A 17,500-nucleotide genomic window follows, 5' to 3' on the forward strand; every position below is an offset into this window, starting at 1 on the left:
TCAAGAAGTAAGGACAGCCCCAAAATTGATTGGAAAAACACAGATTGCAAACAGGTTTGCCATATAGACTTCAGGTGACATGACCATGCAATTGACACACCAAAATGTTCCCCGAAAATATTTATTTAAGTCTTGAAACAAAGTTTTACTACCAGAGCTTAAATGCTTCGTTTATGCGCCCACCTCACCCCTAGGCAAAATAAGGGATTCGCTAACATACCCAAACTCATTTCGAATTTGTTCTTACTTGATTCTCCTTTCTCCGACAATACATTGGCTGGACAAATAATTTTGTTTGACCTTGACAAGCCAAGGTCAACGGCTAAACTTGTCAAGTCTACCCGACACTATTTGCCAACACTCACCGACTACGAATGAGATCCACGGAGACCGAGGTCCCTCACCCACTGACGTGAAAGCAGAAACCGCTATTTGGTACTTTCTTCCTCCATTCAAACCTCGCAGCACCATCTGGAACACGTTTGGGTCCTTAATGGTAATGTTTTTTGCATGATCCCCATAGTAGTAATAGTAGTAGTAGTAGTAGTAATCATAATTTCTGTAGTGGACTGTGTAGCCTTGTATCTGGCCATTCGTAAACTGTGGCTTGACCGCATCCCAAAGTACCAGAATCTCATTTGGTTGGAAGTTCCTTACCCGCACATTTGTAGGTGCCCGACTAGGAGCTAAAAGAAGCAATATGTAAGGCTGTTTTGATTATTTGTTGTTGTTTTTGTTATGGCATAGCTTTATTGATTGATTGATTGATTGATTGATTGATAGATTGATTGATTGACTGATTGTTGTCGTTGTTAAGTTTTGAATCCATTACCGTTGCACTATCGATTGGACGACTTAGTGAGGGTGCAAGATTCAGGGATTCACTCATTATTACATGTTTTTGTTGTTATCATTGTATTGAAATGTCATATAGTTTTGTTTATTTGTTATTGTTGTTGTTGTTGTTGGAGAGAAGGTTGTCATTCTGTAGTTTGGATTCCATTACCGTTGCCCTAGCTACTGGGTTACGCAGAAATAAGGGAGCAAGCTTGTATAACATGAGTGTCACCTGGCTCAACATTGCATCGCAGCTTATCTCTTCATATCTTCCTTGAGGCAATTTACCACCATAATGCCTAGGGCACACTCTCTTTTATCCTAGTCGAAGAGTCAGTTTAGAGCAACAGTGAGCTCATTTTCTGAATCCCGCCGACGTCACAACAATTTTTTATGTCTTTATTTCCATCATTACGAAATATTTTAGAGTCAACTGACTAATTTTCAGCTTGTAAAAGTAAGTTTACACAAACATAAAACTTTAGATTGTTGCTACGCAGTCCTCACCTTCTTCTCCAGTCGTGATAGTTTGGATTTTAGTGGAATAAGTGACATTCTCGACGCCTACCGTGAACGCAAGTACCTGGAATCCATACACTCGGTTTGGCTTTAACAGCTTGTTTACAAAATAATGTCGATCGTACAAAGACCAGACTTTGAACAAAACAGATATATTTGAGTTTTCCTCCGTGAACATCACCATAAAGTGGGAAATCGATACATTGAGAGGAAAAGCTTCCCACTCCACGGACACTGACGATGACGTAATGTTGTGAACTAACAGTTGCCATGATAATAGGTCAGTATCTGTCAGAAAAAAAATAGGTAATTACTTAAATGAGGTATCTCAAATGTAAAGGGAGCAGGATCAATTATTGCGAGAAAAACCACTATCTAGGAATTCCAGGAGCTCCATGATCTACACTGCCATGGTGTTAACCTTCTCAAATGATAATGTAATGATGGTAATAATCTGACAGAATCTTCTCTAAGCTGGAAACCTCTCCTTAGTCGAGGCACCTTTAAACTAAAGCTTTGACAATTTATAAAGCACTATCCGTGTTACGCTATACGATTTAAGTTTCTAAATCACAATAAAAAAGCTCCATGCTCCCTCTGCAATTCTGCTAACACAGATTGCAAACATGTTTGGCATAGAGACTTCAGGAGACATGACCATGCAATTGACACACCAAAATGCTCCTCGAAAATATTTATTAAAGTCAAGAAACAAAGTTTCCCTGGTCCCTTACCACGTAAAATGTAATAGCTTCATCTGTGTTGGCGCTACTCTTTAGAATAAATAGATAGATATATACATTTGTTTGATACCTATCAAGGGATCTTCAAGTCCAAGATACCAGACTGAAAAGCCATTTGAATAGCGATATGTGTTCGTATATTGAAGTGCCAACTCTGATTGGTCGCCGTGAACAACAAGAGAAAAAGGCTCTATGTAACCGCATAATAAGGTGTCATTATTGTACTGGGTTTCTTCTCCAGTTGCCACGCGAAGCCAGTTGTTTGATCTGGGTAGAAGAAAAAAGTTATCACGGTTATATAGGTAGGTTAAAGTCTGCGTTTCAACCTTTTGCAAGAACCGTACGCAATAAGACAACTTCGTATATAGAAATAAGTAATCACATTTCTTTCAAGACTACTTTCAAGATCACATCGAAGAATAAAGCAAGAGTTCAATGTTCAGAAGTAGGATTCAGTTTTCCACACACTCGCCCTCGTTGATTCATGACATTAACCAATCAAAGTTCAAAATTAAGAAAATCTCATGACAAACAAACTTATTACAAAAATACTCGTACACATCACTTTAGAAAGGTTTCTTAGCTAGAATTTACAAAAACTGCTGGGAAATCTTCGTCTTTCACAACTGTAATAGGAACAGCGTTATCCGGTTCAGTATTCAGCTTCACTTGCAGAGTCTCTGCAGTGGGTGTCTCCATTCTGACGAGGGCAAGTTGCCGGACTTAACTTTCACCACTGCACTTCGAACTTCGCCATCAGGACCAGGAAGTAACCTCTCCAAGTCGCCACAGCTGTTTTGGGATCGTCGTCTCATGTATGCACACAACATCTCCCACTTGAACCTTATGGAGTGAGCTAACTCTCTTAGAACAACGATGTTGTTCTCTAAGTTGTGTGAGATACTCTGCTCGCCAGCGGTTCCAGAAATGATCGAGGATGCGCCGTAAGAACCTTGCTCTCCTTGAAAGCGCTTGCTGGGTATGTCCATCATCGATGGAATAGTTCTTTGATGTCATTGAAAAAAATTCCTTGGCCTATGACCAGGTGAGACGGCGTCAGGGGTTCCTCGAACTCATCATAAAGGTAAGTCAACGGAAGTGAATTCAAGACTGCTTCCACTTCTACAAAGGTTGTAGACAGTTCGTCATAATTCAACCGCGCACTTTTTAAACTTAACTTGACAGACTTCAAAAGACGTTCAAAGAAACCACCCCACCAAGGGGCTGCTTAAACATTAAACCTCCATTTTTTACTCTCACGCTGGCAATAGGCCTGCACCCATGAGTCCTTGAAGGTGTTTACATTGTCACTGACAATCAAGGTTGGAATTCCCCTTCTTTCCTTAAATCGAGTGAGGGAGGGCCTTTACAAAACTTTCCCCCGTCAAACTTGGCACAAGTTTAAGATGAACAGATCGGATTGTAGCGTATGTGAATAAGGCTATGTAAACATTGTTCATTCCTCCCCCTTTAAGTCCACTCCAACACGGGAGAACGCAAACTCGTCACTTAACAGGAACCCGGGAAGCGGTGGGGAATAAGGAACTGCAAACTTCTACCTTCTATCTTCTTACAAAGAGACTGGTAGATTATCTTCATACAGCTTGCTCGTCGCTGTGAGAATACTTCTCTTTGTTATAGTGCAAGCATTGTTTGTTTCCATTGGAGAGGCCAAGTTCAGAGAGAACATATCACTTTCAGTGTCCCATCCAATTCCAAGTACTTTACACCTCACACTGCAGGGGTTACCTTTCGCCCTGAACTGACAACTTGAGAAGGTCTGATCTTCGTCTTGAATCTTACATTCTTCAACAGGCTTGGTTGAAACTTCAGCTTCCAGAGGAGACTCTTTCATGTTGTTCAATTCTTTTGTGAACTAGTGTAGAATTAATCACCCACTTTCGCATATTAAAGCCTGCACTCTTGAAAGATGATTTCAGATTCTTGAACATCCACCGGATAAATCACTATCCATTGGGTAGCGCAATTGGTTTCGCTATTACTTATCCACTGGATAGAGTGTTATCCGGCAGATAGCGCTATCCATCGTTTGAACAACTGGGGCCAGATCATCAGAGTCTTCACCTACAAAATTGTCCACATACAGGCTCTTCAACACACACTCAACAAATTCTCCAGGAATATCAGTGGAGGTTAGATGATGACCAATAGTTGCATTCAACAAGAAGAGACTTGAGGAAATGCCAAAGGCGACTTATGCAAATCTGGAAACTTGGCGATTTTGGTGTTTGCTACCGATATCATCGACCCACAGGAAGCAAAGATAGTCAAGATCCCTTGGGTCAACTGAAATGTTCGGAAAGGCTTTCTCTGTCTCTTGAGATGGCCACTTTATGAACGCGGAACCTCAAAAGGATGTCGTAAATGAGGGAAGACAGTGGTGGGCCAGCATAAAGACAATCATTAAGACTGGGTGTGGTACTCTGTGCTTTAGCCCTGGCATCATAAACCACGCGCAGCTTTGTGGTTTCCCGGTATCAACACGAATCACTTCATGATAGGGGGTGTAATGCACGTTGCCAACACCATATGTAGTTCCTTGATCTACAGGTTCAATGATCCCTTGTTTCAGCTGTTCTCGGATGAAATCATTATACTGCCTGGACACATCAGGCTTAACACTCAGACACCTTAATTGTGACACCAGCCTTGATTTGCACAAAGCAAAATTATCAGGAAGGAGGTCATGATCCTCCCTGAATGGTATTCCCACTTGATATCTTGCTTCCACAAATTCAACTTCATTAACAAACTTGTCATCCAGAGTGGCATTGAGGGATTCACAGTCCCAGAATTTTCTCAGTTGTGATGCAAGATCATCATGATTAATTACCCTCGATTCAACCTTCAAAACAGTGTTGGCATGGACATTATCACACATGACCTTAGTGGGTCCAGAGAGGACAAATCCTAGCTTTGTGGCCAGAGCAACAGGTTCCCATGGTGCACCCCTCGCTATAGTACCTTCTACCAAGGACAAATAGTAGTCAGCCCCAACGAGAATACTGCATGACTTCTAGCACTCCACCAGCAGCTCTGTCAGCCAATAGCAGGTTACGGAGATAGCTAGACTGAGTCAGTTCAGTGGACTGTTGGGTCAAGGGGCCACAGATCACTGGTACTACATACGCTTGAATGTACACAGTTTCATCGCATAACGTTTTGATGCCAACTTGAACAATCTCACAGGTACGTAGTCTGGCATCTGATTCTCCGAAGGTTTTGATCAGCAGGGAATTTCTAACAACAACGGGTAGCTGCAATTTTTTGTTAACAGTCTGAGTCACGTAAGATCGCTGACTGCATGAATCGAAAACAAGACGCACATTTAGTGGACTACTGTCATTGTCTGGACGTTCGACTTCAGCAGTTGCTGTTTGCAACAGCGCGGACCATCTGTACTGATCCCATACAAACTGGAAAAGACATTAGGAACATTCTCAACTTGCTCTGGTCAACTCACAGTGTGTTCAAAAGTATCACACACAGCAACATGGTGGGGTCCTTGAGATTTGAAACATTTCACAGGACTTTTACAGTTACCGGTACGTGACAAATGCCTAGATTTGAGACAAAGATAACATCTGCCTTTCTTCCTCAAAACTTGCTTTCTAGACTCAGCACTTATGACCACATTACTTTTAGAGCTCTGATGATCTTGATCGCAAAGCGAGCACCACACACGAGAAAACTGTTTGTTCTTAGCACTTTCAGAGTACAAACCAGACGTAAAATGAAGCAACTCACCTCTCTGAAACGAGTTTGACGGTCTGGCGTCCCTAGGGTTCACAAGACATTGTTCTCTCAGTTGCAATTCCTTGTGAAATTCACTCACGGTTTCTTTTGAATCCCGTGTTTCCGATTCCAAATTTCGTGAAATTGCAATTCTAAATTCCTCCGATAATTTCTGCATGATAATCGGTGTTTAAAACAACCATACATTTCAGAAGAGATCTCCATACTTTCTAATCCACGAACATGTGACTCAACTGTGTTGTACAAACTTCGAAGCCACTTAACTTCGTTTATAGATGCACCCATGAGAGTTATTGTGAGCGCCTCCATGTGGCTCGAGATCACAGCCTGTCGGTTTCCGAATCTTTGTTTGAGTAATTCGACTGCCTTTTCGTAATTAGCGCTTGTCAGGGCTAGGCCAGCGACATCGCTTTGGGCGGTGCCTGTTAGGAGCGACTTCTAGACAGTTGAATTTATCCACTCCAGACAGGTTTGAATTCTCATGAACTGCTGACTCGAAAAAGATTCCCGAAAGGGATACCACTCGATGGCTTTCCGTTAAATTTCTTCATCGCGAGCTTGGGAAGCTTTTCGTGCGTGTGAACTGTCTGTAGGTGACCTTGAGCAGTTCCCGCGCTTTCCAAAGTACTCGATTACTGATATTTTCCTTGTGATTCCTAGCTGCCAGTGCAGATTCTAAATCCACCATACACTCTTGAATAACACATATTAGCTCACCGCTCTCAGAAACATCAGAATCGAGCTTTGAGACATCCTCCAGCAGCTCAACAATGTCACGATCCAAAACTTGAAGCTCCGAACACTTTGTTTGAAGAGAGGTACAAAGAAGTTTCAGCTTTTTCGTTTCGATGGGAATCCCTCCAGATATTAAATATTTTATTTTAGCGATTGTTTTTCGCACAAAATGTCGGTGACTGTCGCAAAATTTTATCAGATTCTATAATTTCTTCTTCTCGGCCATACCTTGATTCCCACCAGCCATTAAAAACAAATAGCGCGCAACAAGAATTCAAAGGTGATTAATTCAAGATTTTCTTAGTTTCCAAACGGAATCCGTCCCGGGTCTCGGCACCAAATGTACAAGAACCGTACTTCGTTTATAGAAATAAGAAATCAGATTTCTTTCAAGACTACTTTCAAGATCACATCGAAGAACAACGCATGAGTTCAATGTTCAATTTGTTGGGGTGTCAAAATGTGCCACCACTTGATGTAGTCGGATCCAGTTTCCCACAAACCTATTGGCCATCAGGTCAGCAGGTATTTCCGGTTACTGCATGTAGCATGAAGGAATTAGGAGTAATTCTATTCCTTCCTGGAAGAAGGTGCTGTAGGTACTCAGAGAAAAAAATGTCTTCTCAACCACTTAACACAATTACCCCAGGCCAGGGCTCGAACACGAATCGCTAGATCCGGAGTCCAGCTAGCTAAACATTAGGCTACTACATCATGGTTAAAGGGTCTTGCAAAGTCTTGCTTAAAAATTGCCCAGAATCCTGCCTCAAAACTTAAAATTCGTTTAAAATGTTGTTTAAAACAGATCTTTTCTTTCGCCCCTACTTATTGAGGATTAATTTTTAATTGATTTTAAGGACACACCCTATAGACCGATCGCGAGTAGAGGCGAGTTTTCTACTCCTGCGGTAACATTATCGTTCTTTCAGTAGATAGCGCTTACAGCTGTTCATACGATATGCATGCCAAAGCAATTGATAAACTTGATTGTTATAATAAGATAAATCTCACCTGCAATAAGGGCCATCGCCGACTTGAAAGGAATTAAAGTTTATCCATATCGCTTTGACAGTGCTCCCGCCAAGTTGCGGCTCAATAGTCCAGCGGCAGTAATGCAACCCGCGAAAGGAACATGGGTAATTAGGGCTGTATAGAGTACCGTTTTTCGCGGTTAACGTACGTTGTGGTTCACAGGCTGAAAAAAAAAATTCAACGTTTTGGCTTCTATTTTATAAAGGTGGACACACCGATATTCAAGAGCAACCGTTTTCAACAGGCAATTTTTACTTCTGTGTGAAAACGAGTCTTAATGCGAAACCATTCATATGAAAATGTGTTCCGCCTAGAGGTCCATTTTTATATCAAACTCAGTTTCATATACATGTTTTACACGAGGACTCGTTTTGAAACAGGCGCAAGGTAACTCGGAAATGGCCTATTAGTTTGAACCCTGAATTGCTTCATTATACTCAATCCCTGCACTTCCTCTCATGAGGACAATAGTAGTTTCAAATAACACTATCCACCAAACGACCAACCTATTCTTACACCGAACGTTAAGGTCAGTCTAGCCTGAGTATTAAGGTTTTTCGAAGGCATGATGTGAGGAAGAGGGAAAAAACAAAACGAAAACTGATACTAATACTGATATAAGTTTGGTTCGTAATTGGTTTCCCATTTCTTGGGCTAGCGCTCTAAAGGAAATCCATGCATTCTAGCACTTAAAACTACCTTACCATATGTAATCAGTTTTATGAACTCCAGTGCAGTTAAACCAAACAAATCACGAAGCCTACGAATAGCCACTTACTGGTGAACGCGTTTGCCCCATAATACGGTCCAATTCCTTTAGAGGTAAACCCAGCGACCCGAATGTAGTACTGTTTTCCTGGCAGGAGCCCAGTTAAGATGTAACTTCTGGTCGATGCACTGACGTCGACCTGAGCGGAGAAATTTGGGATTCCATAGCACGAAGTTCTGTACTTAATGTTATAGCCAAGAAGTTTGCCATTGTGATATTTTTCGGGAATTGGATGTATTGATACGTTAATGCTGTCACCTCCAGGATAATTGTTGTTAACGGATACATAAGGACTTCTACTGGGTACTACGATGAAGAAACAGAGAAAGAAAACACAACAGAGTAAAATAAAAATAAAAAATCACGTTTTATAGTGGAAGAGTAGGGCATGGAGTTGCCGGTGTTGTGGTCTGATCTATGGATATAGGGGTTAGGTGTCAATTGGGACGAAAAGTTCTGTTCCTCTCTCGTGCCACTCCATGAAATGCGGCGAATTAAAGTAAAGTAAAAGTAAAGGAAGCGAAAAGGGCATTTTAATCTTTTTGGTATAGCTTTTTTAAAGCAAATTTAATTCAAACTATACCACCGGGGAAATAAACGGGACTAGCCTACTGGATTGTTTGTGCACAACTGAGCAATTCGTATTAATTAGCATTATAACGTGGTACGAGTACAAAATGCTATTGCGTGTGCGAATTTGGATTCCGTGCAATTAGGTTATAAAGACTTAAAGGGAATGACTTCTCTTCACATCATCATATATCTGTAAAATGATTGATTATCCCTTACGTTGGGTAATACTGACAAATAGCATAACTGATGTAAGAGTTGTTTAACGAAAAAAAATTTTTTTGGTCTTTTTTGCTTCCTCTTGGTGAATGTTTAACCTGAATTGGCAATGCATGGCTGGGACATTCCTTTAGAGGGTGCAGCAAATTAGTATTACGGGAGCCCTACCAGCGAATTAACTATCACATGTTTTTTTTCGGATCTGTCACTCACAAGTAGAGGAAGCAGTTGAGTTCTATCTTCACTTTGCTCACACCTCTGACCTTTATCCTGATCATATTCTTTTGCTTATTAGATATTAGACTTTTTGTCCTCTCCTCTACTGGGTAGGGTCTTAATAACAAAATTATGTGTATTTTTGATTGGATCGAAATTGCTTTTAAGGTGGCTATGTGGCTAGCCACATAGACAAAGTTTATCCAATCAGAAGCTTGTTAGCTTGTTTCTATTTTGTCAATTTCCTCTCCCAGCAAACAAAGCAAGCCCAAGCAATAATGTTCATTGTTGTGATATTGCTCTTGCAGAGAGACAGCATGAACGTACTTTTGAATGACTGCATACAACAAGTCGTTGGGTATATTTGTTTGCATCGCGTGTTTCATCTAACTTTACTTTTCACACTCACCACCTTCCTCGGTAAAAAGCAATACTTCTGAACTCCTGTGTGGTTGTCCTAGTACATCCACGACAACAGCGAAGAGACGATACTCAGTGCCTCCTTCAAGTCCGTTTAATGTTATAGACGTAACGTTTGGAAAAACAATGTCCCCTGCTATCTCTTTACCATCAGTAGTTTCTACTATTGCAATATAAGCCCGAACCTGGTTTCCAAGCCTGACATCGGTTAGGTTTGGCCATTGAAAGGTAATACTGGATTCTGAAGCATTAACGACGGTAACATTCCATCCATCCACCAGTGGCGCTGTAAATAATGTTGGAAAGTCATTGTAATAAAAATTATCTCCGTTACGAGGTTTAGTAGATAATAGTTTTCTACGCGTTACGTTATGCATGTTTTGTACAAATTTATGTCTTTGTTCATACAAATTCTCATGCTACTATTTAGCATTGTTATAAACATATATAAGCACATATAAGCAGTTATGCTTTCAATTTGTCACTTTAGCTCCAAGTAATCCAGGCAGTTTACTTTATTTTTTGTTTTCATTTTTATTTTCATTAAATTTTTCATTCGTTGGCTTTCCGTTTACAGTGCTGGCAGTTTGGCCATTTGGCAAATAATTGCCCGAAGAAAAAATAATCTTCGTGTTGACTTGGGCGCGTTGACATTGCAAGTTTCATTTAGGGTCTATGTGGAGATTCTGATTTTGTTCATACCGAGCTCAATGAAGATAGGGCTGAATTTTCTTGTGGCGGAGAAAGGTTTAATCAGCGAAGTAAATTCCCCGTCGCATTGCGTCAACCCTTTGTCAGTAGCCAAAGGAAAGAAACTACGCTTAGTTCTTGATCTGCGTGATGTCAACAGATATTTAGTCAAATGTAATTTTCGTTATGAAGATCTTCGAGAATTAAAAGCAATATCGTACGTTCTGCAATCATATTCCGGAAATTGTCAAATCAATCAGTCAAGATTTTCGTCGATAATCAGGGCGCGTCTCGTATCCTAACGATTGGAAGCCCAAAGCCTCACTTGCAGGAAGTATTGTTAGAGGTTTTAAAGCTCTGCTTCCGATTCGGAATTTCTATTGAGGCGCATTAGCTAATCCGTGAGGAGAATCTTCGTGCTGACCTTCTAAGTAGGTTCATAGACAAGAATGACTGGCGTTTGAATACCCGCGTATTCAGTATGATTGATAAGAAATGGGGGCCCCATTCCATTGATCGATTTTCCTCGCACCTTAAGAACCAATTTCCTAAATTAAACTCGAAGCTCTTCTCGCCCGGTTGTTTCGGAGTCGACGCCTTTGCGCAGAACTGGAGTACAGACAACAACTGGCTGTGTCCCCCAGTCCATCTGTGTCCACCATCTCTAAGAAAGCTGGCTAGCCCCAAAGCCGTTGGTACTCTGGTAGTGCCGGAATGGCCCTCAGTATCGTTTTGGCCTGTCTTGCACGGCACTCCAGGCAGATTCGCCCAATTTATCCTTGTCGTCTTCAGAATTCAGAATTGCCTACTCGGCCAGCCTTCCTATTTGGTCAGTTGTTCAATACATTTCAGCTGCATTGTTGAGCGTTAAGAGCTTTTTGGCTATCCCTGTGCGTGGCAAGTCTTCGTCATTGGTAGACCATCTTCGACCATCCTTTCCTTTTTGGACAAGTGTTAATAATTTATGTCTCCTTGCTGGCTGAGCGCAAGTGCCTATTTCGGCCAATTCCTGTTTATTGTTCAGATTTTAATTGCGTTATCAGCTCCGTTGTAGTGCGTGAGAGCCGTTTAACAACGTCTATTTGGCGAGCTGCTCCCTCTTTAGTTCGAGCAAGAGGTGTAATTTAGGCCAGCCTGCCTATATGGTGAGCTGTTAAGGAATTAGCTTTCTAGTTGGCTGAGCACAAGTGCCTATTTGGGCCATTCCTGTCTTATGGTCAGGTGTAAATTGAGTTATCAGCTCCATTGTAGAGCGTGAGAGCCATTTGGCTACGCCTTTTTGGCGAGGTGTTCCCTCTTTGGTTGAGCAAGACGCGCTATTTCGGCCAGCCTGCCTGTTGGTGAGGTGTTCAAAATATAGCTCCCTATTTGGTTAAGCACAAGCGCCTATTTCGGCGTTTTTCCTGCCTTATTGGTCAGGTGTAATTGTGTTATCAGCTCCATTGTAGAGCGTATGAGTTCTATTGGCTTTAATTTTATTTAAAAAATAATAATAATAAAGAAATCAGTAGTATTTTTGTTACTGCCTTCCTTTTTATTTTATGGACAGATATTACGTCAGTCGGTATCTGAAGAGAAGCCTTGAACTTGGAGGACGCTGGTCTGTACAGTCAAGTTCCGCTGTTATTAGAGTTGGTCCTGTCAGCCAACGCCCCAGGCACCATTGCCAGATACACCAGTGGATGGAATCGCTGGCGCAGTTGGGCAAATCCAGGGTTGGTACAACGTATTCCTCATGTGCCCGCAGAGCCGCTGCATGTCGCCCTGTATATTTTAGAACTAACCAACACAGCTCTCCGGAACGGTCACAGGAGTGCAGTCATGGACAAGGCTGTATATAGCATTAGATGGGGTGACAAATTAGCCGGTTTAGCCTCTCCATTGGACCACCCTATTGTTACCTCTGCAGCTGAGGGAGCGAGAAGGAGGTTGGCGAGACCCGTTCAGCCAAAGGAGCCGATAAGCGAGCATATGCTACTTGAGATAGCAGAACGTTATAATACGCCTTCGGCTTCGTTACTAACGCTACGTTTTCTTTTCATTTTCCTCATTGGGTATTTCGGCTTGTTTAGAATTAATGAAATACTCGGGATACGACCATGTGACATTCAGATTAGCGATTCACATTTGTCAATTTTCATTAGCGGTCGTAAGAATGACCAGCATCGCGACTGTCACACCAGTATACTTCTAGCTAGATCCGGTAAAACTACTTGTCCTGTACGGAAAAGATTATGTCATTGTTGCTGTCGACCCACAAGAGTCAATTGGCTCCGATCGTTTGTAGAGTTGTTAAGTGTAAGAAACAGGAGCGATTTCATGAATATCCTTGAGACATAATCGCACTTACGGCAGTAATTTCCAATCCCACACCGTATGCGGGTGTGCGTACGCCCAAAAGGAAGGTGCAACCAGCACGCCAAACACGCCGGGGGATCGAACCCCGCCTCCACAAGAATTAAGGCAACGCGACGGAGACGGGACAAACAAAAAAATTGCACCCTGGAGACGCCTCGTCTGACTTACACTCCAGATTAACAATCCACACTAGACAAACAGAACGGAAACAAGACAAACCGAATTCCTTACCTTTGTAAATACTGCCATTAAGGATGGCATATCGGGCAGTAAAGGTATTATACTTGTAGTACGCTCTAACTTCGACAGAAATGTTCAGGGTTGAAGTATTGAGAAAGGTCCCTTCACCAAGGCCACAGTAGCTGTACAAAAGATTCTTACCATAGCCGTCCTTAACGACTATCCTGAAACTGAAAAAAGGTACAATTAACTAAAATGGATATTGAAAGAATTTCCACTTGATTACGTTAAAGGATTTCACCTATTTAAATAGTGTTTTACGTTCGCAGAATGTGCGAGTAGGGCTTGTACTGAATTCATCTCAATCGTCTTCAGTTTGCATTTAGTTGGTAGATCTGTTGCAAATGTAACTCTGGCTTTCTGGCTCGGCTCTTTAAAGGAACCTGTTAACATGTGCGCATCAGCACAAGGCTGTCAACATTAGTTATACTCTGCCACAAATGTCAACAAATCTTGTCTACACCAAATTCTGAATTTCATAAAAAGTACCTGCAAACCAGCACATTCGACTATTTGCTGACTGAAAAAATATCCATCGCAAACGAAATTAAACCCGTTCTGTATGCCCTCGGCGAAGCAGCTTAGCTTAATGGATGTTTTTGTTAATTCAATAGCCGACAGGTCTGCCAGTTTTGACTCTCCATGGCATGAAAAAGTGGCCTGCTCCGAATTCTTTTAAAGTTTGTAAGGATGAATACAATTTAGTACATTCATGGCTAAAAACCAGCGATTGCACTTGTAGCATGGAATTGATTATATAGACAAATAAATCGCCTAGTGCGGGAGGGGTCTAGTTGGGCTTCCAACAATATGAAAACGACAATTTCACATCACAGCGACATATTTTGTCTTTTTTTCTTCATTAACTGAGAGTGCGATTAAGACTCAACACATGTACTAAGACCATTGTAACTCCTAGTCATAGGATAACCAACAAGTCAAATAAGAGGAAAAAAACCGAAGCAGAGACTCTGTATCTTACCTACAAGAATAAACTGGATCAATAGCAAGAATCACGTGATCACCATTTGGTTCAGAGATGTCTCCAATGTTCCACTGACACTCATTCTCAGTTATTTTGTCACCTTTTTGGAAGGAAAGTTCTTCCAGTGGTTTCTTCACTAGACCACCGCATTCTGAATAATAGGAAGTTATTGTAAGTTGGTTTTTTTAACCTCCCTTGTTTGTATTGATGGAACTGTTTTCTTTATAAACAAAAATAACACACTCAGGGGTGGCGCTATCATGAGCATAACTTCGAAAAGTCAAACATTTATTTAATGGAAACCTGAAAATGGTGATAAATTTTTCCAAAGGGTCTTGATAGTAGCAGACAAGTAAAGAATTTCAAGAAAACGACAAAACGTTTGAGTTCACAAAACATGTTTCGACAGAAACTTATGTCATCCTCAGTTCATCCAAGTGTGAGAGGCCCTATCACTGGCTAATTGCTCCTTCACACGCTTGGAAAAATGCCGGACCGTTTCGCTGACGTGACAGGCATTACAGCCTGCACATGCAAAGTCTACAAAATTCTGAACATTGTCACGCTTCGTGTTCAGCAGATTGTTTCCATGTTTTGGATCACGCCTCCACCAGTTTTCAACTTAAGATAAAAGAGGATATTAATATTTAGAGAGAACAACCCTATTTACTGGGTTGCCGTATGGCAATCCAAGTCGGAAAATGGGTAGATATCTCCGTTTTATTTATTTTAGTTGTTTTCATTTTTTCCGTGTCGGTAAAAGTCTTGCCTGTCACTCCCCTGCTAAGTGGTGTCTTTGTGCCTGGAGCCTTCTGCGCGTATTTTCTTAGGATCGAGAGGGTAGTGGGAAATGAGTAGAAATCTCCGGTGGACACATTATAACGATTAACTTAACCGGCAACGGCGTCGAAAGTCATGTAAACGCAAATGGCATTTTAGTGGATCTTTGAACAAAATATACCCTTATGAAGCTCAATAATGGCAAATCAAATGGATACTGAATAAGTTAGGCGGTGGAATCTTAAAAGCGACGAGTAATGGACTTCGACAACAATCTGTCGCCCGTCGAGCCGTCTTTTACCAAGTGTGCTGTTATGTAGAACACTGACGATTCGCAGGGCAGCGATAATAGTGAATTCAAAGACTAGACCAGGTGAATTGGATGGAATTTCAAGCGTTAAAATCGCTGAAAAGGTAAGATTATTTTCGTAGCGATGCAATTGCGTGCCTTCACCACATGTTCCTTTGATCTCACATTATTGTGTTTTCCCTCAATTTATTCGCTTGTTTTCGCTTTCGCTCGAACATATTTACCTTCATTACATGTCCAGTGAATAGTTTTATCCTCTGGGATGAATTTTGCATCGAAAAATCGGCTATTTGGGTGGTTTTTGGCAAACAGAGGTTAATTATTCGTAATGCGATCGCTTCCGTTGCCGTTAGCAACGGGTCGCAAATTTGACACTTTTATTGCATTATCACATTACGCATTGATCACTAATCCGATTATTCCTAAAAATCTAAAAATATTCGTGTCTCATCAGTTTTCGGTCGAATTTATGTCCAAGAAGCAAATAAATTGCAGAAAATTTTAGTTTGGCATACAAAAATTCGTAATCAACCCTTAAATGACCAAATTTTGCCTGGACAACATATTTTACTGCTATTTTTCTTAATTTTTTTCGTTCAACTTTCGCTTTTATAAAATGTTTCAGTTGTCTGTAAATAAGTTATATGCTGTTGGAAAGCTTATTTTCTTAGCTTTAAAATGATGTATTTTTTCCCCCTAACTTTAAATATTTTTTGACAAAAAAAACATTTTTGGCGATGGCTTATTTACCGCGGTTTTCTCGCGGTTGGGAAAGTAGGAAAAAGAGTTAATTAATAGGCCGGTAGCCAGGTTTTTAACCTCAGAAAAGGATCTGTTTCGTAGTACGAACGTGTGAGGACCTGTGAGCCAAAGGGCCTCTGCTGGTATGACTTCTGGGTGACCCATTAATAATTATTATATATTTTACTGTTAAGTATTTGCTTAATCTAGGTTCCAGTCCCCTCATCCGCTTTGTTATATATAAATAGCTGTTTTAAATTTCTTTAACGGTTACTTTTGAAAATGTATGTAGAGCACATACGAAACGTCAAGTCATAATCAAAATGAACAAGTTCAATATGTTTATCACTGCTGTTTGTGTCTTATTTTTGATCAAACTTCTTACTAACCGAGTGCGAGGGCCGTATTGGGGAATATTGGCCCGAGGTCGAGGTCGACCCAGGGCCAATATTCCCCAGTACAGCTCGAGCTAGCTTGATTAGTAAGTAGTTTATTATATGTCTTTTTAATTATCTTTTGCTTTGTTTTTGCAAGCCCGTGATCGGCCCGTGGGCATTACAGGAGAATAATGCCCTACAATTCAGTCACAATTAGCCAATCAGAGCGCGCGTTATATCGGCTACAATCACAAACCATATAATAAATGGTCTTAATGACCCCCCAACTTGAAAAAACTGCCTGGAACGCTGCACGTACCACAGGCAACGCAGTGTACCCTCATCGAGGATCTAGTTGAATAGACAATCATTACACCATGTTAATCTGATATTGTCGCTTTAATTCTCACACTTGCACGCTTTGCTTCATTCTGTTGTTACTATTTATCACAATTAGCATTTTCTACTTACTATAAATTCAGCGTCCATCGCTTTGTACTTGGATTAACTGAGGATGACAGACGTTTCTGTCGAGACATGTCTTGTAAACTCAAACGTTTTGTCGTTTTCTTAAAATTCTTGATAAAGTTTTGTTTCAAATTACTATATCAGTGCATTGAAGCTATTAAAGGGGGGAGGAGGTTACAAAGCTATAAAAGGACGTTACTGAGGTATAATGAGTGATGCAAACCCTAGGTTGTGACAGTCTGGCAATCTTTATTCAAATTACGCTGGTGTGCCTTGGAAAAATTGCTAATGAAAGCTATTTACCGTTCGCAGTCCCTTATCTCGGGTCTCTACGGCAATTTCATCAACGCACGAGTAAATTAGGTTTAGGTTGTCTTAAATTTAACACTGATTTGACTAGAAATTAAACAAACTTGCCAAACGCTTCCTTTAGCATTTCATTGTATTGTATTGAAGGTTAGATGTGAAAACATGCATCGTTTTAGGGAGCGAACACAAGTTACAATATATAGATTTAGCCAAGCCAAAAAGCGGAGCTCCCGCCTCTAACCCCAGAAAGCAAATTATGCACTCTGTTTTTTAATAAAAAGTTGTAATTTTGGAGCTGAGGCTCAACGTTCTTATATATTTTGGCGTTGTGAGACTGAAAACGTTCTTAAAGATGTTCTTAATTTTACATGGTATAGTTTTTTAATAACTGAAACCTTGCGGACG

The 17,500-nt window shown here is 40.9% G+C and overlaps 1 protein-coding gene across 2 annotated transcripts in view; it reads right to left on the reverse strand.

Moving 5' to 3' along the window:
* LOC138009456 (uncharacterized) overlaps nt 1–17,500 on the reverse strand; it is an 87,540-nt gene that overhangs the window by 57,956 nt on the left and 12,084 nt on the right. For both annotated transcript variants that reach the window (XM_068856480.1, XM_068856479.1), the window contains exons 4-11: nt 14,108–14,261; nt 13,117–13,295; nt 9,827–10,123; nt 8,422–8,718; nt 7,623–7,806; nt 2,170–2,366; nt 1,345–1,644; nt 366–686 (exon numbers count right to left, since the gene is read on the reverse strand). In XM_068856480.1, coding sequence (XP_068712581.1) covers nt 366–686; nt 1,345–1,644; nt 2,170–2,366; nt 7,623–7,806; nt 8,422–8,718; nt 9,827–10,123; nt 13,117–13,295; nt 14,108–14,261 — 1,929 coding nt within the window. The remainder of the gene's footprint in view (nt 1–365; nt 687–1,344; nt 1,645–2,169; nt 2,367–7,622; nt 7,807–8,421; nt 8,719–9,826; nt 10,124–13,116; nt 13,296–14,107; nt 14,262–17,500) is intronic.

This window comes from Montipora foliosa, chromosome 7 (assembly GCF_036669935.1).
Source record: "Montipora foliosa isolate CH-2021 chromosome 7, ASM3666993v2, whole genome shotgun sequence".
NCBI lineage: Eukaryota > Metazoa > Cnidaria > Anthozoa > Scleractinia > Acroporidae > Montipora > Montipora foliosa.